General features: G+C 45.3%; 2 protein-coding genes and 1 long non-coding RNA gene across 7 annotated transcripts in view; 1 reads left to right on the top strand and 2 right to left on the bottom strand.

Annotated features, from left to right (window-relative positions):
- Nucleotides 1-69: 69 nt before the first annotated feature.
- Nucleotides 70-1,277, bottom strand: LOC125969054 (uncharacterized). The gene is made up of 2 exons (XR_007481417.1): nucleotides 1,143-1,277; nucleotides 70-142 (listed from the first exon to the last, which is right to left on the bottom strand). It is a non-coding gene; the product is annotated as an uncharacterized lncRNA (long non-coding RNA).
- hadh (hydroxyacyl-CoA dehydrogenase) lies at nucleotides 166-2,600 on the top strand. The gene is made up of 8 exons (XM_049720720.2): nucleotides 166-355; nucleotides 968-1,096; nucleotides 1,169-1,326; nucleotides 1,472-1,598; nucleotides 1,682-1,771; nucleotides 1,835-1,907; nucleotides 2,054-2,170; nucleotides 2,244-2,600. The coding sequence occupies exons 1-8, from the start codon at nucleotides 239-241 to the stop codon at nucleotides 2,360-2,362; spliced, it is 930 nt and encodes a 309-aa protein (XP_049576677.1). The 5' UTR covers nucleotides 166-238; the 3' UTR covers nucleotides 2,363-2,600.
- Nucleotides 2,601-3,653: 1,053 nt separating this feature from the next.
- Nucleotides 3,654-25,486, bottom strand: part of lef1 (lymphoid enhancer-binding factor 1) — a 57,127-nt gene continuing 35,294 nt past the window's right edge. For 2 of the 5 annotated variants that reach the window (XM_068650624.1, XM_049720708.2), the window contains 7 exons: nucleotides 13,966-14,095; nucleotides 11,776-11,866; nucleotides 11,562-11,681; nucleotides 10,973-11,135; nucleotides 10,778-10,885; nucleotides 9,106-9,154; nucleotides 3,654-5,020 (listed from right to left, as the gene is read on the bottom strand). In XM_068650624.1, the coding sequence (XP_068506725.1) occupies nucleotides 4,941-5,020; nucleotides 9,106-9,154; nucleotides 10,778-10,885; nucleotides 10,973-11,135; nucleotides 11,562-11,681; nucleotides 11,776-11,866; nucleotides 13,966-14,095 (741 nt within the window). In that variant the 3' untranslated portion in view covers nucleotides 3,654-4,940. Of the gene's footprint in view, nucleotides 5,021-8,667; nucleotides 8,710-9,105; nucleotides 9,155-10,777; nucleotides 10,886-10,972; nucleotides 11,136-11,561; nucleotides 11,682-11,775; nucleotides 11,867-13,965; nucleotides 14,096-25,486 lie in introns of all 5 variants that reach the window. The other 3 variants (XM_068650626.1, XM_068650627.1, XM_068650625.1) reach the window with 3 other exon arrangements.

The raw sequence follows: 25,486 nt of genomic DNA, 5'->3' as shown, positions 1-25,486 counted from the left end.
AATATACCAGCTGTTACATATATTTTTTTATTGTTTTCAATTTTGTGCAGCCAGTCGAAAATATAAATGTTTCGTTCCACGTGTTTATTGAAGATTTGAACAGTTTTGCAGTCCAACAATTTCCATGTTGTTTGTGACGAATCTGCAGTCACGAAACACAAGATTACTGAACTGCCTTTGCCCTAACGTCCGCAACTGGATTTGCGGAGCGAGTGGAACCGCAACACAGGCAGCTGTCATGGCATTTTTCGGGCACGAGTTTTGCAGAGCTTTCTCTTCATCGGCTCTCAGGAGTGTGGCCATAAAGCATGTTGTCATAATCGGTGGTGGACAAATGGGTGCGGGGATCGCTCAGGTGGGCCAAAAATTAACGTTTTGAGTGTTAGCCGAGCGGCTAGGTGGCTAAGCGAGTGTCACCGAGAGCGTAGTGCCCTCACGAAAAACACATCTAGAATATTGAATCACAAGTTGGACTATTTGTTGTCGTGCTGCAGCTCATTAAACGTTTGCATTGGAATGTTAAGATTTGTCATACAGTGGACAAATCACTTAAAGTTCAAAGTATTGAGTTCCACTTAACTGCACTTCCAGTTACGGCCACCAGATGTCGCCGCCTACCCGCTTTATCACCGCGTAGTTGCTCTTTAACTATTAAAGTCAATAATCGTCCATCTTTTCGGACTTTAGATCCTATGTGTTGTCTTAATTCATCCTCTAGGATCGTGGTATTAAAAACTATTTTCACAGTCAAACTGTTAACATGATAAATTAACTATTAAATGCGTTCTTTAAAGGGGGCGTAACTTTGTTTGCATACAAATGGTTTGTTATCCGGTGTGTGTCATTTATCGAGATGAAATATGGTTACAAATACTGTAAAAAAATAAGTCACCCACTGTCGAAAGTAAAACTAGAATAGTATGTGTGCTGCTTTGCCCGCTAACTCTTACGTGGATGTTTATGTTAGGTTGCTGCGTCGACCGGCCACCAGGTGACGCTAGTGGACATGTCAGAGGCCATCTTGACAAAGGCAGTCAAGGATATGGGTACGAGCTTGAAGAGAGTGGTCAAGAAAAAGTATGCTGACAAGCCCGAGGTTAGTGCCCGATCATGGTGAAAGAATAGAGCTGCAAATTATTTACCAGAGGTGCTTGCATGTTCTCTCCAGGCGGGTGAGGCGTTCATTGAGAAAGTTCTGGGCAACGTGTCCACCGCCACAGACGCCACCGCCGCCGTCCAGAGTACGGACCTCGTGCTGGAGGCCATTGTGGAAAACCTAAAAGTCAAACAGGAACTTTTCAGCGTGCTTGACAAGGCGGCGCCAGCGTAAGCATCCTGTACATCTTTGCTAAATAATCTGTCATATTTAAATGTAATTTTTTTATTGTCAAATAAGTCAAGTTTTCCACCATATTCAATAGATGCAGCTTTTCAATTTTTTTCCTCCCCATTTTGATTCTTTCTTCATCAGACACACCATATTTGCCAGCAACACATCGTCGCTGCCCATCGGTGACATCGCTAGCGCCACCTCCCGACTGGACCGCTTTGGCGGCCTGCACTTTTTCAACCCGGTCCCCATGATGAAACTCGTCGAGGTAACGTGACACAACAGAGTCTAGTCTATTCACCTCACTATGTGGACTTCCTGCCACAAAAACAAAAAAATCAAACCTCACAGGTGATCGGAACTTCTGCCACGAGTCAGGAGACGTTCGACTCCCTGATGAACTTCAGCAAAGCGCTGGGCAAAACGACCGTGTCTTGCAAGGTAGGACAGAGTGTTGTCATTTTTTCTTAAGCTATCATCTCATCCCGCACGCTCCCTGTTCAGGACACACCGGGATTCATCGTGAACCGCCTGCTCGTCCCCTACATGATGGAGGCCGTGCGGCTCCATGAGAGAGGTGGGAAACCGCTCTTGCCTTTTTTTTTTTTTTTAAATTTAAAGCCAGAGAACCGTTTTGAACCCGAATCGTTCACGTCCTGATTTGAGAGTTAGAGCAGTAATGTCATGTCACATTAGTGTGTCATAGCATCCAAATGATTGCAGGTCACGGCTCCAAAGAAGACATCGACGTGGCCATGAAGCTCGGTGCTGGATACCCGATGGGACCCTTTGAGTTGCTGGACTACGTGGGCTTAGATACAGCCAAGTTCATTTTAGACGGTGAGTTCAAATGTCGTCAGATGACTGGTGAATCTGGAATTGCGTTTTAAGGGTTTGTGTTGTTTGTCATCAGGGTGGAGCGCCATGGATCAAAAGAATCCTCTTTTTACCCCGAGCTCTTTGCTTAACAAGCTGGTCGCAGAGGGCAAGTTGGGCAAAAAGACGGGAGAAGGATTCTACAAGTACAAGTAGCTTCACTATAGTCAGGAATGGCGACAAAAACTGAAGAAGACTAAGCAGAAATAAATATTGCTTCAATGATAATGTGACTTTCAATCATAAGTGCCTTGTTTGCCTGATTGAGCTGAGATCACCATGTGAACTATCGATCATACGTGAAAATGGATCGAGGGAATTTTTTGTCACTTATCGCTTGTTAGTTGCTTGTTTTTCAAATGCGTTTGAACAATAAAGACGTTACTATGTTAAACGCAGGCCTTAATTTTATAAAGCATCATTTTGGCTGTATCTGCGAAGGGTTAAAATAGGATCTGGGTTGCAAACTAGGGTTAGGGTTTCAAACTAGTTTCATACTGGGGTTAGGGCAGAGGTCGGGAACCTTTTTGGCAGACAGAGCCATAAATGCCCATTTAGAAAAAAAAAATACGGTGTACCATTTAAAAAAAACGATAGGCTAAATACAATTAAATGCATGTATTTTAATTAAGACCAACGATTTTTTTGAGTGTACTAATCTATTCTTTTTAATAACGTTTTTATATTGAAGTCTAGAAAAAAAAAACTCACCATTAATGAGATTTCTGGGGCTGCATCGTTTTGCTGATGGTTTTGTAGTCCGGTTGATATGCGGTGAGGTTGAGCTTCATGCAGGCGTTGAGGCTCTCATCAGTCTGAACGGTTCATGCTGACAGAAACATGTCTTTTATCAGTTTGAGTATCTTTTATTTATCCCTGAAGTCGTTCAAAAGTTCATTAGCCACATCAAGCTTAAATGTTGAAATACTCGCCATAAGTGAATGTCTTCCTCACAATTGCTAATGCGCCAGCAAAATTAGCTCAATTAAAGTCACTTTAGTTGTTGTAAATGCGAATTCTTCGGTCCACTCACTTTGAAATGTTCGGTAATCGTCTTTTTTTTTTCTTTCGCCATCTTTCTTGCTTGCCTGTCACACACCAGCTAGCTAGCTGAAATTTTAAATAAAGCGGATGGAATTTGACCTCTCACGACCCCGTAGTGTTGTCCAATAAAAATCGCGCTTTTTTTTGTCCGACCTGACGTCACACTTCTGTACACTGAAGGGGAGCTGGGATTGGCTGGATTCAGCGGTAGAAAACAGATGGGGTGGATTGCAAACGTGATCATATTTTATATTTTGAACGCTAATTTAACATTTTGATTTCAGTAAGTCTATTTTTTACTTTGACGATATAGCAAATGAGGACTGAAATTGTTTTTTTTTATAAAGAAAAAAAAAAGACTAATAAATCATTCTGCCACACCTTGGTTACAACACACGAGTGATCAAATGAGCAAATGGTGCCTTTTTATTGATTTTTCTTAAAAAACAACAAAAAAGAAAAATGTGGAAACAGTTCAAAGACGACCACTTGGGAAGCAAAAGTGCTTCTCCAAGACAACAGAGACCCCAAATCATATCAACACGGGATAAAGTCATCATCATCATCATCGTGGAGCAATAGTAAAATAGAGGAAATATTAATTACAGAGATGTTTGCGTGGTGGGAGCGGGGACAAAACAAAACAAAAACTGAAGAGCTCACTATTTTGCCACCAGGAAAAAAATAAAGGTCCATTGCAATGTAAGAGACTGCCAAGTGCTGGGGTAAATATATAATATCTGCTTCATTTGTCTGTTTGTCCATCAATAAAATATAGACCTCACTCTCGCATGTCGCCTGAAAAAAAAAAAAACAAGAAAAAGGAAAAGTACACCCACACAGACACAGAGCATTAGATTGTAAGATTATGAAAAAACAAAACAAAAACAAGCCTTCAAGAGAAGAAATGGCTTTCCTGTGTTTCCAAAGCTTACGTTCATATTTTGCACTATATATATATTTATATATATAAAAAAAACAATATTAAAAAAATGTACACCATGAAATTAAAAACTAGGGCTCAAGATTTAAAAAAAAAAAGAAAATGAAAAAAGGTTGATCCTTTTGGCCAACCAACTGGTCCAACTTATAAAACAAATTTAAAATAAAAAAAAGTGTCGCGATGAGATGAGACGAGATCCCTCCTTGTTCCTTAGTGCAATCTACAAGAGTTGATTGGTCCGTTCGGTCGGAGGGGGCGGGAACCCCAATATGGTCGCCGGAATGTCGACCCGAACCAATTGAGCAGGGCGTCAAACTACTAGTTATGGAAAAATATAGTCAACATTTATTACCAATACTTGTGCTTACCTATTTTTCAACCTTTAATTTATTTGTTATAGTCTGTAGGTTTCTTGCTCCTGAATTTGACAAAAGAGGTAACAAATAACTTACAATAACTTAGTTGGAGTGTGCAGGTGGTGTGTGTTTATGTGTGGGCGGATGTGTGTACAGGAAGTGACACACACACACACACACACACGGACGCTTTGAGTGAAAGAACGTGAGTGATGGTGATTGTCGTGTTCAGTCAGTGTCTTTCCAGCAAGGAGAATGTGAGGTGGAACTTTTCGGGGGGTGTCAGGTGATAAGTGATGGGCAGGTGGGGTAGTTAAGGGAGGCGGATGTCGGTTTGGGGAGGGGGGGGGGGGGGGGGGGGTACTGGTCCTCTGAGGCTCTTCATGGAATCTTAGCAGGCCTCCATCTCGAGCAGAGGCCCCGCAGCGGCTGCCTTAGCTTTGCATGTGGAGAAGTTGTTCCGTTTTCCTCCTGCAATGACAGAAAGACATGAGTCACTTATTGCCATAGCAACACAAATGAGTTGCACCAAGAAGGAAAAAAAAATCATATCATATCAAAGATGTACAAATAGCAACCAATAGAAAATTGTACTTGAATTGAATTTAATAAACGAATAAAAATAAATAAATGAAATATTAATCACTGACATCAGTTCTCAAGTTAGCATCTTCTTGTTAGCCATATTTGAAACATCTTCACCACATGTTCTCTCAGCCTAACCCCATCCTGACATCCCAGCAAAGCCCCCCCCCCCAAAAAAAAAAAAAAGAACTCCCACCCTTTCAGACACCGCAGACATGAAACGATTCGGCCTTCCTGCTTGGGGAAAGCAGAGTGTATGAGTGTGTGTGTGTTGCTGTCGGCAACGGGCCAACACTTCACAAGGTCTGGCCGACAAACACCAGGATTCAGGAGCAACTTGACCCCTCCTCTCCGCCTCCTCCCGCCTGCATTAGCACTCAGGAATGCTGGCTAGCCTTTTTTTTTTTTTTTTTTTTTTTTACACAGGAAATGAAGCACTCCTCTGTTCATACACGCACACACGGCGATCCCTGTGCCGGGACACGAGCTCTCCGCCGGGCGTTTGAAGTGCGTGAGGTTAAGATAACTGGCGCGGCCTCACGTCTCAATCGGCGCTTTCAACCTCCCGCGCGCCCAATCAAAGGAGGCCGCGGCTGGGAAAGGGCCCGCCTCTGAGCATCCATTACCCCCCCGCCCCTCCCTTTACCGGGCTATTTCTTCTGGTGCCATTAAGAAGGCAAACACGGCGGACAAATTGGTCTTTTGAAGGAAGGCTGGGAGAGAGCCCACAAATAACACGACGGAGGGAGAATACACGAGATGGACAAAAGTTTTGGAGAAGTTGACTTTTTGCAGCACTGATGTGACGATCCTTCGACGGGCCTGTAGGACCTCGCGAAGAAGTGACCTTGGCGCACATGTGGCGAGTAAAGTTACGCCGGGGAGGAATAAAAATGAGTGGGTCCATTAAAAGAGGCACCTGGAGGAAAAGGAGGGGGAGATTTTGCACACTCGGCACTTTCACCACCGCCCTTTCCGTCCCCATTAACTTTTATTTATATTGATTTTTTTTTAAAATAATGCGCCATCACAAGGCTGGCCAAGAAGGTCTCAAACGTAAAAAAGTGAGCCCACAAACCGCCAGCATGTGTGGGTGCGACTAATGGGAGGCGCTGGCCACATCAGACGCGGCAACCATGGGGGGCCCGCACAGTTCGAGTCTAGCCGTGACCCCCCCCCCCCTCCCCCCATCTGGGGGGTGTCGGGAGGGAGGAAGGGGGGGTTGCGGCGGCACGTTCAAAGAGTCTGAACAATGACTGGTCCCCTTCACTGTGGTCCCGCTTGAAAGTGAACACGCCGAGGGAGGGAAAAGGGAAGGGGGCGCCGGAAAGAGAGTGCAAACTTTTTCAGACTTGAAAGCGCTTTTCAGGGATGGCGGACTCAAAAGCTCGTTTCTTCTACTGTACATGTGCAACTTTAGCAAGTCCGTCGCTGTGCAACACAGTCAAAATCCTTCCAGGGAGTTTGTCATAACAGCCAAATGAGAAGGTTAAGCGAGCAGAAAATTGAATGAAAAATAACAATGCTCCCCCCCTCCTCCTCCTCGGCAGATAAGCGTTTGCCGAGGTCCCGCGACTCGGACTCAGGAAGCGCCGGAGACATGACAAAGACCCACATGGCGTTTAGCGCGGCGCTTCACAATGGGCCTGCGACTCTGCGCTAACACACGCAGGGGAGCAGTCTAAACAACAGGCCACGTGTCAACAAACACAGTCCAGGCTTTACAACGAGCTCCTTTTCATGCTCGCTTCCTCTCAAAGGAAGGAGGACAAATATCAGATTTGCAGCGAGACCGCCGCATGCGTGTCCCGCGAGGACATCTAATCATTGTTTATGATATTATACATGAATTTGCGCTCGGGCCCATCCGACCAATATGGAAGTTTTGTCGATGCTAACATGGAATGCTAACAAAACTTGTTGTATGCTAACAATGCTAACAAGACAACTTCTGTTATTTCTGGTTCGTACAGACAGAATATATCAAATATTGAGTCTTGTGTGGGGAAAAAAATGATCCAATTGGCTATTAAAAAAAAAAAAAAAACATACCCAGAATGCAAGATTTGATCATATTTTGACAAAAAAAAAAAAACAATTCTAATTGCTATCTTGTGTTGAATCACCGTAGCGGAAAGAGGAAGTCAAAAAACGATCTCGGAGGCTCGAAGGAAAGTCAACAATTTTTTTATTTTTTTTTTGGTGGCGTCTAAACGGAGCTAACCTCAATCCGGCTCTGTGGGATCTGCATAAATTGAGGGCTCGGGGAATTGCGGCAGGATCCTCGGCATTATGCATATTACGTCAAGGGCTGTCACCGAGAATCAACGAAGGTGTCCATCCCGCCGCGGCTAGGCGCTGCTAATTATTGGAGCCCGGATAGACGGGCGTCTTAACGCTTTGAAAGCCAACTGTGGCCAAAGAAGATGGAGGAGGGGGGTTGAGCTGAGAGCAACCCAATTTGGGGAGCTACTGGCTCATAAATCGATGGACGGGGTTGAAACCTTTTGTGCCATTTTTGACGTAAGAGCAGATTAGTCACAAGTGACCGGCTTTTTCGGGGTGGAATAATAGGATGCTGGCAGGGAGGGAAATATCCATCCCGCCATTTTCTACGGCGCGTGTCCTCATTAGGGCCAGCTGGAGCCTGACAGTCAGCTGACTTGGGGCAAGTGGGGGGGGGTCCAAAATGTTTCTTTGTATTGTACAACTGAACAAATTTCGGGGTTTTTTACTCGAAAATTGAATTTACGGGGTCAATGACCACCTTTAAAGATGCATTTTGCCACTTTCTGTCCAGTGAAAATGACATCACAATTGCTGAGAACTTTTTTTTTGGGTCAAATTTCCCCCTGGACATTTCTTTTTTATCCCCAAATGTAAAATTTTTAAAATTTGAAAACTTAAGTCCAAAATATACAACATTTTCTTTAAAAATATATTTTTAAAGTACATTTTTGGGGCTGAAATTATTTAGCATTTGTTGCTAATACTGAAGCAGGTTACTTACATGCTAATCACAAGGCTAGAGTTTTAGAACACACTAGAAGGAAGAAAATGCTTACAATCAAACCAACACATAGGTTGCCAAATAATCCTCCTTCTTGAGCCCAAGTGGCACTTTTCGAAAGAATGGCCACAATCAATACATCCCGCCTTTTGTTCCGCCCATCTAACAGGCGGCGTGAAATCTTGTTAAGGCAAAGCAGCTCATTTATTATTAAAAAAAAAAAAAAAAAGCTCCTTAACGTCTGCTTGACAAAAAAGATGCGACACATGCGGACCATATGGAGCAAAGATGATGCAAACTTTTGGGAAGGGGTGAGGGGGGGGTAATTCAATTAAAAAGTATGACCACACATACTTTTTTTTTTTTTTCTAATTGCATCATTACTGCTCCAAAATATGTACACACACATATTATAATGGACACAATGACTATGGCATGGGCCTTTTTTTAGGATTAGTCTGTTTAGTTGATCTCACATCTTTACGTTGATGACCTAATGTTAGGGTGGGGAGGTGTGTCTTACCATTTTCTCAGATGTACGCCGTTTTCATTCTCTGGCCCGTACCTGCAGAAAATGGCATCTTTTAAGACGGGGGCGAACAAAAAAAAAAAAAAAAAAGTGGAGGATTTCGAGGCAGCGTGAGCTAAATGCAAGCTCACAATTTCAACTTTTTCTTTGGCTTTTTGGCGGGATACAACAACACAATGCAGGTATAGTCAATCATTTAAAAAATAAAACAGCGTAGTGGAAATGAGTAGCGCAGCATCTCGAGGTTGCCATTTTTGGGCGTTGACGTCATCGACGTGTTGGAAGACGTCTCGAAAACGAGGTCAGCGAGAAATAACATTGAGCAGGCAGACAAACAAACGTGCAGAGAAAGCGTCCAGACTAATCCCAAAAGGAGGCGTGACGTGGACAAGATGTGAACGATGATGATATGGAGGGCGAGCGGACGCTCACCTGCGGCCGATTCCTGGATCTTCTCCCGCTTCCGCTTCTTCTTCTTCCCCTAAAAATATACAAAGGAACGCATAAAGTGTGGCTCCAGCACTCACGCTCACTAGACCACTCTGATTGGCTGCTTTCTGCTGCTGCTGCTGACTGTCATGTTCACTCATCCCCTGCCGGACATCTCACCGGCATGCCCCCCCGGACACTCCGGAAAGCTCGCCGCCGCCAACCACAAAACTACCAGGCCGAGAAAGAATGCGCGCTTCGTTTCCCTCTTGTCCAATCACATTGCAGCTTCAATGTGTTGCTATGCAAGTATTATTTGCCCAGAATCTCCAGTGGAGGCGTTGATACACACCCAAAATTAAAATGTTCTTTTTTTTCTTTCTTTTAAACCAACAACTTTTAGATTTGCCAATCCGTGCCTCGATGATGTTGACATTTTTGTGTCCTCTGATTGGTTCAGCTGTTTATCCTTCTGATTGGATGATCTTAAAATGGGCACCAAATATTGATCTACAAAGAAGGGGATGATTTCAAATACATTTTTGAAGTGCGTCTTTCAAGGGGAAAAACTAGCTGAAGCCTTAATCGTCCCTCCGCGTGATTGTTAGCATGAATGCTAGTTTAGCCGCTACAATTTGCTGGCCGATCAATCAAGTCTTTACAACATTATCATTAAAACTCAATTAAAAACGCTCACTTCCATTAAGCTCAACGACGACGACAGGCGCCACGTTTTCTTCCCCAAGAGCTGCTGGGGATTTATTAGCACCCCAGGGGGATGATGTAGAGGGAAGAATATAGGTAGAGATTCTTAAGGTTCTCAAATATGAGCAGCACTTTTGGTTCTCCGCTAATCCACTTATTCACCGGCTAATCTGCCAGCAAAGAGGACACGCACACACACGCGGTCGGGGGTGCTCGAGGAATACTCGAAAGTGACAGAACGCGCCGTTGGCTCCAATATAACGTACGTATAGCGCTGAGGAAATGTCTCTCGTCAAAGTGTTTGTGTTTGGCGGTGCAGTAGCAGAGGCAGGAAAAAGAGGAAGGATGCCGTCGATGTCCGAGGGGAGGCAGATAAACACCACAAAGCACTTTTTTTAAGAAATTTTTTGGTCTTTTTTTTTTTTTTGGGCCGGTGGTGGAGTGAACGTGAGTGCCGGAGCCACACTTTTCATAAAGGCTGGTGCTCTCTTTCTCGCTCGCTTTCTTTCTCACTCACACAGACACTTGCAGGATTAAGAATTCAATAAAAAAAATAAAAAATGACTTGAAAACTTTTTGAATTAATTTTTATAAGTTACTTTTTTTTTAAACTGTTTTTTAACTTTGACTATTTTACTTTTCTTACATATTCAACTTTTCTTGAGGTTTTTTTTTCAACAAAAATACTCATCTTTCCTCTCAAAAATAAATGACTATTGTTGTGGTATTATAACTTTGATGGAAAAATGTAAGACTTTATTTCTTGGAAATATATGACTATTTCCCTAATATAGAGAGTTAAAAAATATACAATTTTTATAAAAATAATTCTCACAAAATTGATCCAAAAATATTATATGAAAATCCTTTAAGATTATTCATTCACCTGTTTTTTTTTTCCCCAAACACACACTCATGCGCGCGCACACCCATACACGCACCTGTGCGGAGCTGTACCGTTGGTACTTACATAGTTGTCTCGGGCAGACCAGCCAGGGTAGAGCTGCATGTGGAGCTGTCGTTCTTTGCGGGCTAACTCGTAATACTTAGCCTGCTCTTCCCGAGATAACGCATGCCACTGTTTTTGGCGAGAAAGGAGACAATGCTCGTTGAATCTCTTTCATTTTATAGTCCCAAATAAAATGCGTGAGAGAGCGCCACCTACCCGCCTTCCCAGGATCTGATTGATGGCGGCGCTTTCCTTCAGCGTGCATTCGGCCACCACGTTAGCGCGCATCTCTTTCATGTAAAGCATGAAGGCGTTGAGGGGCTTCTTGATGTGCGGTCTTTTGGGCTCCTGCTCCTTCCGCTGTTCGTGCTGTGGTTTCCTGTGACCCCCAAATCAAAAAATAAAATAGAAAAACTCTGAGGCAACATTCTTTATCCTCTGCAAAGAGTGACTAATATTACTGTAGCTTCCTGAGCTTCTTCTTTACGTATTTTTATGTAATTGACTGCCCCCTGGTGGCCAAGGTGTAAGTCAAAGTACCACTGACAACACATTGAGTCTCTCTCACTTTCAAAGCATGGCCGTGGCTAATGCAGCTATCATCCATCGCCACTTCAGGGTGCTATCAGCCCTGTTGCCGTATCTTCTGGGACCGGGATTTGGTGCTGGCTGAGTGCAACACCACCTTCCCCGAGGAGCCCCTTTAACGGGCCCGAGACCGACAGATAAGATGCTCACTTCAAGGGAAGGCTAGCGGAGTACCTGAACGTGATACCACGGTGAAAGGAGAGGGGGGGGGACTCACATGTGCATGATGTCGGTTTCGTGCAGGGGCTCGTGTTTGACCTGGGGGTTGACGATGGCCGGGTGGGGGATCCCTGTGGCGTGAGGACCCGGCGGTCCGGGGACCATGTGGTGGGAGAACCTGTCGAAGTTTTTGGGGGTTATTGGTGAGGATTGGTTTCAATTACGGGACTAAAATAGATTGCATGTATTGATGGATCACATTCAAGTCTCACCATCCCAGTGGCGGCGTGAGCTGTCCCACTCCTCCTGGAGACAGCGAGTAGAAGTTGGAAATGTCAGGTCCTGCATGATGCCTGGACATTCCTAAACAATAGACACAAATTATAATTAGGGTCATCTAGTATACAAAAAATAAAAGCCTGAATGGGAAGTGAAACATCTGCAGTATTGTTGTGGTTATTTACATAAATTGTCTGGAGCTACCGCCTCTAAACTATAAAGTCTGAGGAGCCTGGTTCTTCACCTGTGCCGTTGTGAATCGGCGCTAACAAAACTCGAGTTGACTCGACACATTTATTCTCGTGATAAACACAGAAAAAAAAGCCCAGCATGCTGGACTGAGCAAAACCAAATTGAACTTGGTGGACGGAGCAGTAAAAAATGGGACAAAACTTTTGCTGAGGAAGGTAAAAAAAAAAAAAAATAGGTGAGAAGAAGATGGACTCTGCCATAAAGCGTCCACACAGACACATAAAGAGGGTAAATGCCCGCAGATTAGCAGCGCACGCTAATCCCTGATGGAGCCGCAGCCCTTTTCTCCCCGCCTCAATCGCTGTGGTCTGACGAGTCCTTCCTCCTCAGAGAAGCAGTGTGAGCGGGGGGCTTAGATTTCCAAAGCTTGTGTTGCGGCGCTGGATCCACGGCATGTGTAGCGCTACCCCCTGCCCACTAATCCACCCCCACCAAGTCTCCTTAGAGACCCCCCTCGAGGGCATAGGAGGAGGAGGAGGGGAGTCACGGCGTGTTAACCTTGTCACTCACACCCCGAAGGTGACTAATAACACCCCCCCCCCCCCCCCCCCTCCCCCCTCAGGCTTCACACATTCACACCCGGCATTTCCTTTCTGGCCGTCAAACTATCTCCATTCCAATCAGAGTCACTGTTTTATGATTCCATTTTTCAAAACGACGGAGGGAGCTTTCGATGCAAATGTATGAAAGGGCCCTCTGCGCGACCTTCTGCCCCGCCCATCCACGCATATAACGCCCCGTAATGAGTAGATCAGTGATTGTTCTTCATAATTAACGAGCAGATCAAAGTGTGAGCCCGCTGAGGCGGCCTGGGACGTCGTCGTCCATGAAGGACGGAGCGACGAGAAGACGGTTTCATACTTGAGCAAATCGGTTTTTGGTGCGTTAAAAAAGTTCTATGGTGAGTAAATAAAATAAATAAAAAATAAAATAATAATAAAAAAGGTCCCTTTTTATTTAATATTATTTATTTATTTATTTGTATTTATTTTTAATTGTATTTATTTATTTAATTGTATCTATTTTTATTTCCGTATCTGATCTCAAGTTTGCTCGTCGCCCAACTTCCTCAACTGTACGACGCGCCGACGACGTTTCCGTTGCGCTCTGATCGACGCAAACTATTTCCTGCTCGCTGGATGCCTCTGAAGCCTCTGACATATGTGGAGCAAGCAGCGTTTTCTTTCGACGTCTCAGCTGCCTTCATCTCACTTGCACCTTATTAATAGACGCTCCACAGAACCTCATCATCATCATCGCCGCCAACGTCGCTCTGCCGCTCTTCAAGTGGAAGAAGAAAGGCGAGGAGTAGAAAAAGAAGAGACAAAAAGGTGTGTGTGTGAGGGGGCAGATGAAAATAAAACACGACGGAGGCCTCGCCTGCTGCGACGCCGAGCTGCTGTCAGCTCGGCGGGCTTGATGTTGCTGCAGATAGACGCGAGGAGGGAGGGAGGGAGGGAGGGAAAAGGGCAGCGCGACGTCCCACGGGCGCCTTCAGATGAGTTTGGAGCGGGAACCAAAGTAAAAGACGGCTCGGATGTGACAGTTTGTTGACGGCGGACGCCAAAGTACACTCGAGTTTATTTATAGCCACTTCACCCTTCAGCCTCTCTTTCAACCTGGAAAACGTCCTGCAAGGAGCCGAGGATCACTTTTATGCTCCTTTTCTTAGTTACTTGCAGCAAAACTCGATCTGAAGTCAACCTGGTAATTTTCCATCTGTAAAAAAGATGGGCGGAGACAACTCGGAAATTTCCTGGAGGGTAGTATCAGAGAAACCGGGTATTCTGTAAAATGTCGATTCGAGACTTTTCCCGCCCTTTTGCGTCGAAAGGAAATGACCTTTCGTCGTTTTTAACAGCAACTTTCCACAAAGTCATGACAAAGTGATCAAAACTCGAGGTTTTTTTTGGCGATGTTGGGGAACGTACCTTGTGGTTTGCTATCCTGAGGGTGATGACCGGAATGGGATCCCGGAGCAAAGTGTTCGTCGCTGTACGTGATCAGCGGGGTGAGCGGGTGGACGGCATGCGACGGCTGCACCACGGGAACTTTGTTGGACTGCGCAGGAGGAGAAAAACAAACATTTTTGGAATATTTTGGGGAAATCCACAGACACAGACAATAATTGGAATCACTGTGTGACGTGAGAAAGTTTGTCGCGAGGCTTTTTAGATGGTTACTAAAAAAAAAAGGTCAAATGGGAGTATGGCGGAGAGTGGGGATGCAAAAGCCAGGGGTCTTTGAGACAGGAGATCAAAGGCGGTCATTAGCCAGTGAATAAGGGGAGTTCATTACAGAGCAAGAGCCGGCGGGAGAGGATGAGGAAGGTGGGGGAGGCTTGGGAAGAAAAGAGAGACGTCTGCAGCAGGAGTGCAATCAGCAGCCCGCGCCGGCCGTCTTAATATCGGCGCTGACTCACAGGCCTGCTTTCTGACAGCTCAAATAGACCCGAGCCAAGCCCTGAAAAGTTATGGTTGGACCCTCCCTCTCCTCTATTGTGGCTCCTCTCACTTTGCAAACAGCGCTTACACGCTTCAACGGCCGTGAACACATGTTAGCGCTTAGACACGCTAAATGTAACGCAGCGCAAATGGAGCCCAGACCGAGTCTTCACCTCCACAGGATTTTTTTTTTTTTTTTTTTTTTAGTGTATGTACTCCTCATGATACATCATCATTTGTGGTCGAAATGAAATAATTTCCCGAGGCACACCTGATGATCTCTCACGGCACAGCGGTTGGTCTCGAGAGTAATTACACTTTGCGCCTGTTTTTTTTCCCCCACCTCGAGGGGAAAGAGGAGGGAGGAGTCTCTTGGAGGGAGGCGTTTATTTGTCTTAAGTCGATGACACCCCAGGTGACTAATTTGGGGGACTATAATGGTACGGCAATAAGGTTCTTTTTATACGTCTCACTTTGTTTTGGTGGTGATTTAGCGGTGGAGAGCCAAGGCGACATTCCTAAGTGTTTAGCGGCCGAGGCTAGCCAGCACTTGCTCGCCCAATCCCGACACTCGCGCACACTAAGCGGGTGAGTGGAATTTCCCAGAACCCCTCGTAGACTGGCACGGCGGCTCGACTTGAAGACCCCCCACCTTCTGGGAACGTCCCGAGCGGGAACACCATGCTGCTAGCGTGCGGTTGTACAAGTTGGGCGACCACATGACGCTGCTGGTGCGCCGCACTCATTTACTGGGTGGAGAAAGGAGCGGCTCCTCCCTTTGGAAAATGTTCTCGCCTTTTTCTTTGTTTTGCACTTCTGTGTAAGCTGCACCGACACGGAATAGGGCGGATGGGGTCAAGCCAGAGGGGTTTCCGATTTTGGAGGGAGTGTCAAGAGTTGTAAAAAAAAAAAAAACGAGACCTGCTGCCTGTGTGTAATTACGTCTGGGAAGTGTGTGAAGTCTTAGACCTGAAATTTATTCCTCTCGTCTGGTTTTATTGAAAGATCCTTGGCATGCAAACTAAAATTTTCAATGTCAGTGTTGTGGATAATTAGCAACAACATTGAACGCAAGTTGAATTTGTAGCATCAAGCTAACGGATTAATAAGCTAACCTCTGGATCTTTAGGCAACGCTGTAGTGAAGATTTCAAACAGAGAGAATAAATTTTTTCTGTAATTTTGCAGGAACTCTGCGTCAAAGAATTATGCTTCGGCCTCCGCACAGGTGAGCAAGGTTGTTTGAAAAAGGTGACAGGCTAATCCCTCAGCGTGGGAAACCTGGACCTCATTTTCGGCTTATTAGTAGGCCCATTAACCCAAGAGGAGGGCGACCGCTACGTGGCCTCACCAGGGGCGAGGCCTGGACTGACAATCACCGGGCTGTGGGAAGAAGATAAGAAGTGGCTGGATTGTTATCTTTTTAGCTGGGGGGGGTCACTAACATTTGTTCAAACCATCCAGGTTGAAGAAGACAGCGACACAAGGCCCGATGTTGTTAGGGCTTGTCAGATGGGATTTGAGTCAGCTTGTTAATAAACGTCCGCTCGATTGCGGTGAAGTCAACCGAGGAAAACGGGTAAGGCCTCCGTGACCAATACACAAATTTATGGATATTTGGGTGCACATTTGCAGCCACAATTGATAAAAAAAAAAAAAGAAGCAACCAAAGGAAAAGAGCGAAGCACGGTCTCGGTTTTACGACGACAACATAACCGATTTTCTCCACATGAGCTCGTTAAACTCGATTTTTTCGTTTGATTTCATCCCGTCCATCTAGCAAACATGACATTAGATGACGTTATGAAAATGAAATAGGCAGCCACTATTGTTTTGTATTTTTTTTTTTTTTGGATGGATGAGTGTGTGAGGCCACTAATTTTCCCGTTTTCAGTCAAAACCAAAACAAGCAAGCAGCACGCAAATCCGCCATCCAGTGCTAACTCCCCAGCTGTTTATGAACCAGCTCACATGCTTTGCACACACTCCATTGTTGCTGCAGGCGCGAGGAGTCCTCATTGCATATAAATTACAGAAGTGGGAAGTGATTATTATGAAAAAAAAAAAAGGAAAAAACATCTTCCCCCTGCTCCACTCAGCAGAAGTGCTATAATTGAGTACAAAAGCTGTGTTGAGAGATGACGAGAGTGGGGGGGGGAGTTACTCAACGCCGCATTAACGTGCGTGCGGATTCATTCTCGGTAACTATTGCCGGAAAGGCTGGAATCTTGCGCTGTCAAAAAAAAAAAAAATCTAGAAAGGGAATGAAATGAAGCATTTCTTTCCCCACCCCAAACGGAGCCGTTGTGCCAAGTGTGTGGTTGCCCGTGCCGCGAGATTCTGGAACGGCTCCTGCAAGGAGTCGGCTGCATGCCAGCTTCAGTTCCGCACGATGAATTTCCCTTCGAAAATCACATCAGAGCACTTCTACTTGGGAGGGGCCGGCTAACGCTCGATAGCAACGTCCAAATTCAATGTTTTCCTTGTCGACCTGGCCGCCTGGACTTGAAACTCCCATTTTAATGCTCATTAAAGATTTTCAAGGATCCACAAGAACTATATATGGAAGTGGAAAAGTGTCCGTATTTTTGGGGGGAGAAAAGCCTTGACAACATGGTGAAAAGTAGAACATCCCCTCCTCCCCTCCCTCGCTGAAAGCCAGCGGAGACCAACCTGAGGAAGCTTAAATAAATAAGCAATTAGCATTTTGTGCGGCGGGTTGAACTCCACCAGCTCGGCGCGCACGGCTAACTCGGGAGCCAACCATCGGCAGGGTCCGGGGGGCTTAATGTAACCAAACCCAATTAATGGAGAAGAAAGCCCAGCCGCCAGCGAGCTGCGGAGGCGCGCCACCAAGCCCGAGGGGGGCTAGGGGGGGGCAATGAGTGGAACAAGCGGAGCCGAGCGTCGGGTCCCGAGTGGAGGAGGCTACGAATAACAGGAAAAGCCTGCCCTGGAGACAAATTTACATCTGTGAAGACACCCCCTGATCTCCCGCCTCTCTCTCTCTCTCTCTCTCTGCATTTTAATCATAAATCCTGCACGCTAGTCAAGAGTTGACGCTGAAGGGAAGCGCTGACACGAAAGGCCGAGGCCAGTTGGAGGAAAAATAGCGGAAAACATATCAAAGGGGATGAAGGATCAAGTCGTAAACTCCCAAGCGATTCGGATTTGCCGGAACACAATATTTGACTAACTTTTACGGCTCAACATGCCCTTTCCTGGGACCCAAATGGACTAAAATACATCACAGGGTGGAAAGTGATTGAGCCTTTTCGTCGGACTGCCATGGGGACATTTTAGACAGCAATCAAAATCCAAAATTATTTACGAAACCAGGCGACTTTTTACGATTACAATACGGCAATATGAATTCATACTTTAAATCGAGGTGTGGATGCTAATTTATGCAACAAAAAGTAAGAATAGTTAGCGGCAGGTATCTCCGGGACTCATTTCAGGCCGCAACCCGCAGATTGAAAAGTTCCACCTAGTAGTGTCAAACGCGGTCACGCTCCACGGCACGCCTTGAATGAGTCGGCACGGCAGCACAAAGGCGCTATTAACAGCCGAGTGTCTCCAACAGCACGAGATGGATTACCCGTCATCCTCCAGCTGGCAGGAAGCGCGTGCGCTCCGAGCAAACCAATCACGCTTCCATCGCTCGCTCGCTCTCTCGCTCGCTCTCGTTCTGTCTGTGGCGGCGATGATCTCAACGAGGATAATTTGTGTGAAATGTGCCTGCCCCAGATGAAAAAGGCTCAATCCGATTTTTCAAAACGGTGATTCCGCTGGTAATTTTTATACGTTGCAGAGTTTTTTGAAAAGGGGGGGGGGGGGGGAGCACTAACTTGGTACAAACAATTTTGATGCTTCCCATGTGAGCTTTTATTGCTAACATAAATGATATTCAAATATAAAGAAATATAAATAATATTAATTTTTATATACATTGAGACATTTTAAAAATTAAAAATTCAGCTCTTTTCTACCTCATGTTTCCATCGTGTTGATTTCAAGTGGCGAAAAATCAGAACGACCTCTATGGAAATGTAAGTATCACTTCAATTTGTTTTGGTTTTGGCCAAATTAAAGGGTGAGGACAAAACCCGGTCTAGACTACGGGCTTCCGTCTACTTTGGGCTTGGTGGTTTTGTCGGAACACCGCATTCATTCAGTTCCAGTCGCAAGCACTGAGCATGTCAAACAATGGCGGAAAACCAGCAAAAAGGAATGTTCTTCAGATCATACAGGGATGTGATATGGAATAGATGAAGATCTCAGGGGGGCGTTAGCTGCATTTAGGCCGCATCAATAGCTAATTGCCGCGATCCAGTGCCTGTTTTCAAGCACGGGGAATGTTAATCTGGGAGCCTTAAATTGGATCTCCTCCGCAAAGCTCAACCACGTGCACGGAGGAGGGAAATGTTTGGAGCGCATTGGAGTTTGCTCCTCTGATTCAATCGGCGATATTTATAGAAACGTTGCATGATTTATCGTTAGCAGCAAAGCTGAGTGAGCTTTGGCGCCGACATACGCATTGAACGAGGCCCCGGGAGGTGCACCAAAATAAAAATGGCAGCACCGGGGAACTAGCGCGCTAGCCTTCGTACAAGTGGTGTGGTGTGTCGATAAAATACAATAAAAATACATATTACATTACAATGAAAAAGAATATTTACATTCTTTAATTGGAAGTAAATTTTAAAAAATATTAGAGCTTTTTTTTCAATTAAATTAAGATTAAAATAAAAAATATATGAAACCATTTTAGAATACAAGAAGCCTTGTTTTACAATAAAGAGAATTTATCAACTAATTTTTATGAAATAAACAATTTAATTTTCATACATTATTTTGTTTAGTTTTGTTTTTTATTTATTTATTTTTTGGTCATTTTGGGGCCATAAATCTCAGCAGTTCTTGTTAAATGAAGCACGACCAGCACAGGCTAATTAGCATGCTAACCATTTCCCAATAACAAAAGCGTCATGAACGAGGCCGCCTCGCACGTGATGAACAAGAGCGGATTTGCCTGCGACACCTAGATAGCGCCCCCCCTCCCCAACAATGCGCCAGCCCTACTTCCCTCGACTCCCAGGTATATTCTCAGCCTGAATGGTTGTCACTTTGGATTTGGGAGCTCGGCGTTGACGGGGTGGGAAAAACGAGTCTGGCGGGGGTCTCTTTGTGCAGCTCTACCTGTGGAGAGGACAGCGCGGGACTAAGCCATATTACACAATACACCTTTTGGAGAGGAAAGGGTTAGACCAGAGTTGGCTGTGAGCGTTTGCTGAAAGGGGGAAAGAAAAAAAAAAAAAAGTGGGATGGATGGCGGGTTGGGGCGGTGTGCTTTTGGAACGACAGACGGTTTTGACCTAGTTTTCCGACGGATGCGCTCCCACTCACATGACGAGCCAGAATAGAAGCGACAAAAATATCGGCGGCTCAACAAGCACGTCGTCTTCATGGGTGCATTACAAAGGGATCAGACGTACCGTGCGGGGGGTTGCGTCTGTTGGGGCAGGTCCCCCGGAGACCCTCAGGTACTGAGGCACCTGCGTCCCGGCCTCTGCTTGACCTAGCCACCCCTGAAAATCGCAGGACTAAAAATAGATCTTTTCACCTCAAGGCACGCTGATTTGGCCTCAAATGACAATTCAATGACTCCTAGGTTGGGCTAGAGCAAGTCCCCGCAACCCAAGACCTGTATGGGTCATGTATGGAGCTTGAGATCTGACCAAGTCATGAGATGCCTCCAAACAATGAAAACCTCAGCTCAATTATTGCCCAAAAAAATAATAACAAACAATCGATACAGACATTCAAGATGAGCCATAACAGTAATTCTGCCAGCTCCATCTAGTGGCATGCCAATGAATCACAGTTCAGTTGTATTTAACTTTAAATGTCTCATTTCTGCCAGAAGTATAATAAGCAGTATTCATGATGGTGGATCACATGACAAACCTTTGGGCTTATGGACAACAATCCCGTCAGGCCCACTCATTGGGTGTGTTTTAGGGGATTAAGTGGTAAAGACGTCCAACATCTGCCTTTCAGCCTGGAATTAGCCCTTAATCACACCATGCACCTTCAGGGTCCCCGCTAGTATGTGAATTAAAAAAAAAAAAAAAACCCCTATTCAGATCTGATCCCCCAAAGCCTAACAAATGGCTTTTCTGCTTCTCCGTCGACCTCAAGAAGCTCTTCACGGAGATGAACACGCTAGGACTCCGCCCCTTGTCAATTAGCTAGGTTTTTGTTGCGCGCGTTCAATGCTAACAAAACAATGAGCATGTACGACATGGTCTGCTTATCCAACCCCCCCGATCCTGATTGAAAGAGATGCTAATGTTGGATTTCGGGAGCACAAAACAAAGTCCTTAAGCCCGGTCGGATGTTGCGGTAACGCTAGCGCGCCCGATGCCATAGATACAAAACATGTGCCACATGCACCTGCATCCCTGTCACTAGCAAAAAAAAACAACAACACAGTCTTCCAATTAATAGTGAGTTTGTGGAATTTGAATTTTGGCGGCCATTTTGCCTTGTATTGCCAGTTGCGATGACATCACAGTGCTATGGGTTCACCTTGCTAACGTCACATGACCAATTCCAGACATGAAGTGAGGCGTGATAATTATCACCATTGACTATTGTGACTTTTTATAACCGACAATTTGGTAATATACCAGCTCCGTAAAAAAAAAAAAAAAAAAAAATCCAGGACGCCCTGCGGGCAATTTGGCATTGTTTGGTACGCTAACTTTTAAAGTAGCCGCTTGTAATGACGGAGGCTGTCAGAGGGGGTGCAGCGGTCGCATTTAGCTTTCATCTCAGGTACAGAGGAGGAGTGGATTGATCCGGCGGTTTTGATGCGTCGTTTGATGCCGGTCAGCTCAAAGTGGAGGACGCCTGTGTGATGTCTCGCCATTGCAGGACATAAAAAGCTTCACCTGCCTGAGCGCAGTTTATGACCCCCGGTGGATTTGACGACTCCCCGCTGAGACGGATACCGTTTTCCATTGATGCCACATAAATACATTCAGCGGCCCACCTTTATATATTTTTTTTTTAAAGCCCGGGCCCGGTTCCTCTTCGGCTTTGTTTCAACTCAAGCCCTGATAGTAATAGGACGGTATAGCTAATTTATTTAATGCGTGCATCCCGTGAGGAAAGCGTGTGCCTTCCATCAGCCGGAGAGAGCGAGAGAGCAGCTCGATGATCAAAAGAAACACGTAGCGCTCAGCGAGCTCGTCAGAGGAACTAATATATTCTTGCTAGATATCTAAGTGGGTTTCATCATCCTGCATCAAGTGACTGCTCAGGGGGGGGGGGGAGAAAAACAAGGCCTTGTTCTCATGCCGGTGACATCAGCGAGCACCGAGGGGGGTGGCAGAAAAGCTCGGTTATTTCCAACAAACGCAACTCGCGAGTGTGTGAACGCCGAGAAACGGGAATTTGCGCCAATGCTTGCGTGCCAAAAACATCATTTGACTCGTTTTGATTCCTTTTAATTGCGGTAACGCAACAATTGTTATTCAAGGCCAAAGCGAAGTCTGTTTTTCAGCAATTTCATCATGGCGAACGATGAAGCAATGATGTCACGGCATGGCCTAAAAAAAGCCACGCGTCCGATTGGGATCTCCAGCTGCGTGACGTGACAAAATCCAACCGCAAAAACGCACAGCCATACCAATACGGGAAATTCTCCGTACACAGTCCATGTGATTTCCATATTCCTATAATTTTACATAGACAGAATGTGTGGCTCAAAAGTGAAGTGTGGGGAGTGTCTGTATTGGCTAGAGCCTTTCAAAATGGCCGTTTTCTTCATTACTATATTACAAGTGGAGATCTTGCAGTTGCTTTTAAACGCACTGTACTGTATAGAGTCCGCTTACACCGCTGTTCACTCCCACAATGGCGCAGACACCCATTTTGAGCATTTACGCCGTGATTCTAATGGTGTCTTTTGCAGTGTTCTCAGACATTAAGTGACGACACTGCAGTTTTGAGAAGACACAATGGAGATGAGAAACATCCAAAACTGCTTTGCTTTCGTCTTCGACTCGCCCCCCCCCCCCTCCCCTCCCCACTCCAGCCATAGTAAATTGAGCGCCGGAGGCAGGAAACTTGGCCAAGCTTGCATTTGGGAGCTGACTGTGGTGGGGCATGAGGGATAGAGATATGGCACTGAGGCAGGGAGAGGCGACTGGGGAGGGGGGCAGGGCAGTGAAGGGTGGCAGTAGGTACTGGGGAGGAGGCCTACGATGGCGGGAGGTGACATAACGCAACATTTCAGTGAGTCACGGCACAGTTTTTACATTCGAAAAATCTCACGGCAAGTCTCCAAACAATAACAGCGCGGTAAACTCTCTTCTTAGTCATGAAACACATTAAAACATTTATTTAAAATATATAGTTTGTTGCCTTTTTTTTTTACTTCTCTCACTACTGGTGGTCGGGAATCATTGACATAATGTTTGTGGTATTGTAACACAAAAGGCAACACGTCTCATTAGCGCTCCTCGGCCTCGGCCCTGCCGTAAATATGGCTTCATCTGCAAGTGTAATCGCTCGCATTGTGCTGCGATTTTCTGCTCTGCTGGACGACAGCTTGCCCCCCCCCTCCAACTCCCCCTTCTCTCCTCAAGTGCTTGTTCCTGGTGACTCCAGCGCTGCCAAGCCCTGGTGCGTCTCCCAGATTACAGGTTACAAGAGTCACTAATCCAGAACCGGGTTGAATTACACGCTACACTGTATCGGGACAAAGCCCTTAAAACCGAGACTGGTTTTTAGTTTGGATTGATTTACGCTAGTGAGGAAAAATTAGCAAAACACTAGCATGTACACAATCCTGAGCCCAAAAGGCTTAGCATTAGCTAGCATAACTAGCCTAAACACAATCGAACATCATAGCTGATCAAAAGAAGCATACTGTGGGAAAAGTTTCATCAATCAAAGTAAAAACAACAACACGGATTCTCGACACAATGGCGTCAAAGTCATACTTTTATCGCTTGAACAGCAAATAGCGACTAACGAAGCGCCGCTTCACTGTAACTGCCTCGAAACCGTGATTGATTTCAGCCTCGGAAAAGGGGAAAAGATGATGGCTAACGGCCCCTCCCAGCCTCTCTTTGCGAAAGAAATCACCCCCCCACACACACCCCTGCCTGCCTCTCCGGCACTAGCTGGCGCAGCCAAGACTCTCCATCTAGTAGGAGGCAGGAGGCTTTGAAGAGATCAAAGCCAAGGCCGGGAGCAGTTGCGCGCCCTGGGAATACGGCAGAGAGGCTTTCTGCTCCTCAGCCCTATTTTCGAGCGTCATGTCGGATTGCAGCTGTATTGCATTTCGCCAGTTTTCTTAATGCTCTTGGTTTTGACTTTGACATCAGTGCCCCCCTCCAAACCCCCCACCACCACCGCCCTTTGGTTGCTTCAAAAACAAGGAGAGGAAGAGAAGGAGGTGAAGGGGTAAAAAGTGAGTGAGCAGGAAGAAAGAAGGAGCAGAAGGGGAACGAGATTCCTATTTTCGCAACTCCATAATTGGCCGGTTCAAAAAGGGAGGCGACATTTGTTTTCAATTGCGCTGACGATATGAAAGGAGCGACAAACTTTTATGGGATTCCCGAAAAATTGAACACAGGCTTCTTTTCTTTCTTTCCCCCCCGCACAAATGGCAGCTTTTTTTTTTTTTTTAATGGTTGAGAGACCACACAAAGTGAAACGACAGCAGAGAGAACTCACCTCGTTTGTCCTCCCACATTGTGTGGCATTTCCTTTACCAAATACATTTTAAAAAAAATCTAAAAATTACTTTCAGTCATAGATGAGACCACACAAAAGTTTTAAAAATTTTTTTTGAATTTCTTTTTCCTGTGTGTTTTGTTTTTGTACACAGACTTTTTGAGTATCGAGAAAAGCGCCATACAAATCCATCCATTCATCCGTTCTCTGTCTCACTTATCCTCACCCGGAGTGCGAGTTTACTGGAGCCAGTGAACTTTGGGTGATTGCTTCGAGATGGGTACACTTTGAAGTGGTCACTCTGATTTTATTATTAATTACATTAAGTCTGTTTTAAATATGATGTCATTTTCACATCAAAAACGGAATTGAATATTTATGCTAGCAAAAACGCGTTAAAGAGGGGATTCCCCAAACTGCCGTTCTTTTTAATGCTCCACGTAAGCAATTTTTGTCTGGTTAGATTTCATCTCAAAGAAACCTGCTTGGCCTGTTGTTCGAAAAAAAGAAATAAATAAATTAGGCCTGGGCTATTTTGATGTCTTTGGGATCAAGCACAGAAAAGTCCTCCATTAACGAAAGTCCCAAAATGACATTTTGAGGATACCGACAACGCATCTAAAGGATATTTTTCATTCGATGTTTTGTATTTCTGGCCGACAAGTGTTTGTCCAATAAAGTTTTTGCCAGTAAAAAAAAAAAAAATTAAAATGTACGACGAGTAAAATCCACTCTAGCCCGTATGCCAATTTAATTCACATATGACAATAATTTTGTAACGTTACTGAATGTGCTCAGCTTAAGAGATGATGATTGTGTTAAAAGTTGAGTCTTGATGTTTAAACCAAAAAATAAAACTGCAACGGCCTTCCTTTCATTGCGCAACTTGGCTCATAAAGACCCCCGCCACCGCCACCCCTCCTCTTTGTACTGTAACGATGCAGGTCGACTTTACCAACCTCCTACACTGGGGACCATTAATATTTCAGCGCTGTCAGATACATGCATGCACCCACAGCAGAAAGAAATAATGAGCTTCTGAAAAAATATGAAAGAGGAGGAGGGATGAAGAGCGCTGACCATCTCGCTCGACGCCACAGAGCGGCTATTGATCATCAGAGCGCTCGCTTCTTCGCCCGGCGAACAAAGTGGGCTCTGTTGACGCCTCGGCCGATTCTGGACACAGCCGGCGGCATTTGCACCCATGTTTCACTCCTGTGGTCTCATTGTCGACCCCCCGAAACTGCGGCTCA

The sequence above is a fragment of the Syngnathus scovelli genome, chromosome 5, assembly GCF_024217435.2.
Source record: "Syngnathus scovelli strain Florida chromosome 5, RoL_Ssco_1.2, whole genome shotgun sequence".
Taxonomy (NCBI): domain Eukaryota; kingdom Metazoa; phylum Chordata; class Actinopteri; order Syngnathiformes; family Syngnathidae; genus Syngnathus; species Syngnathus scovelli.
Note: the sequence above shows the minus strand (reverse complement) of the source record. Positions and strands in the feature narration are given on the sequence as shown.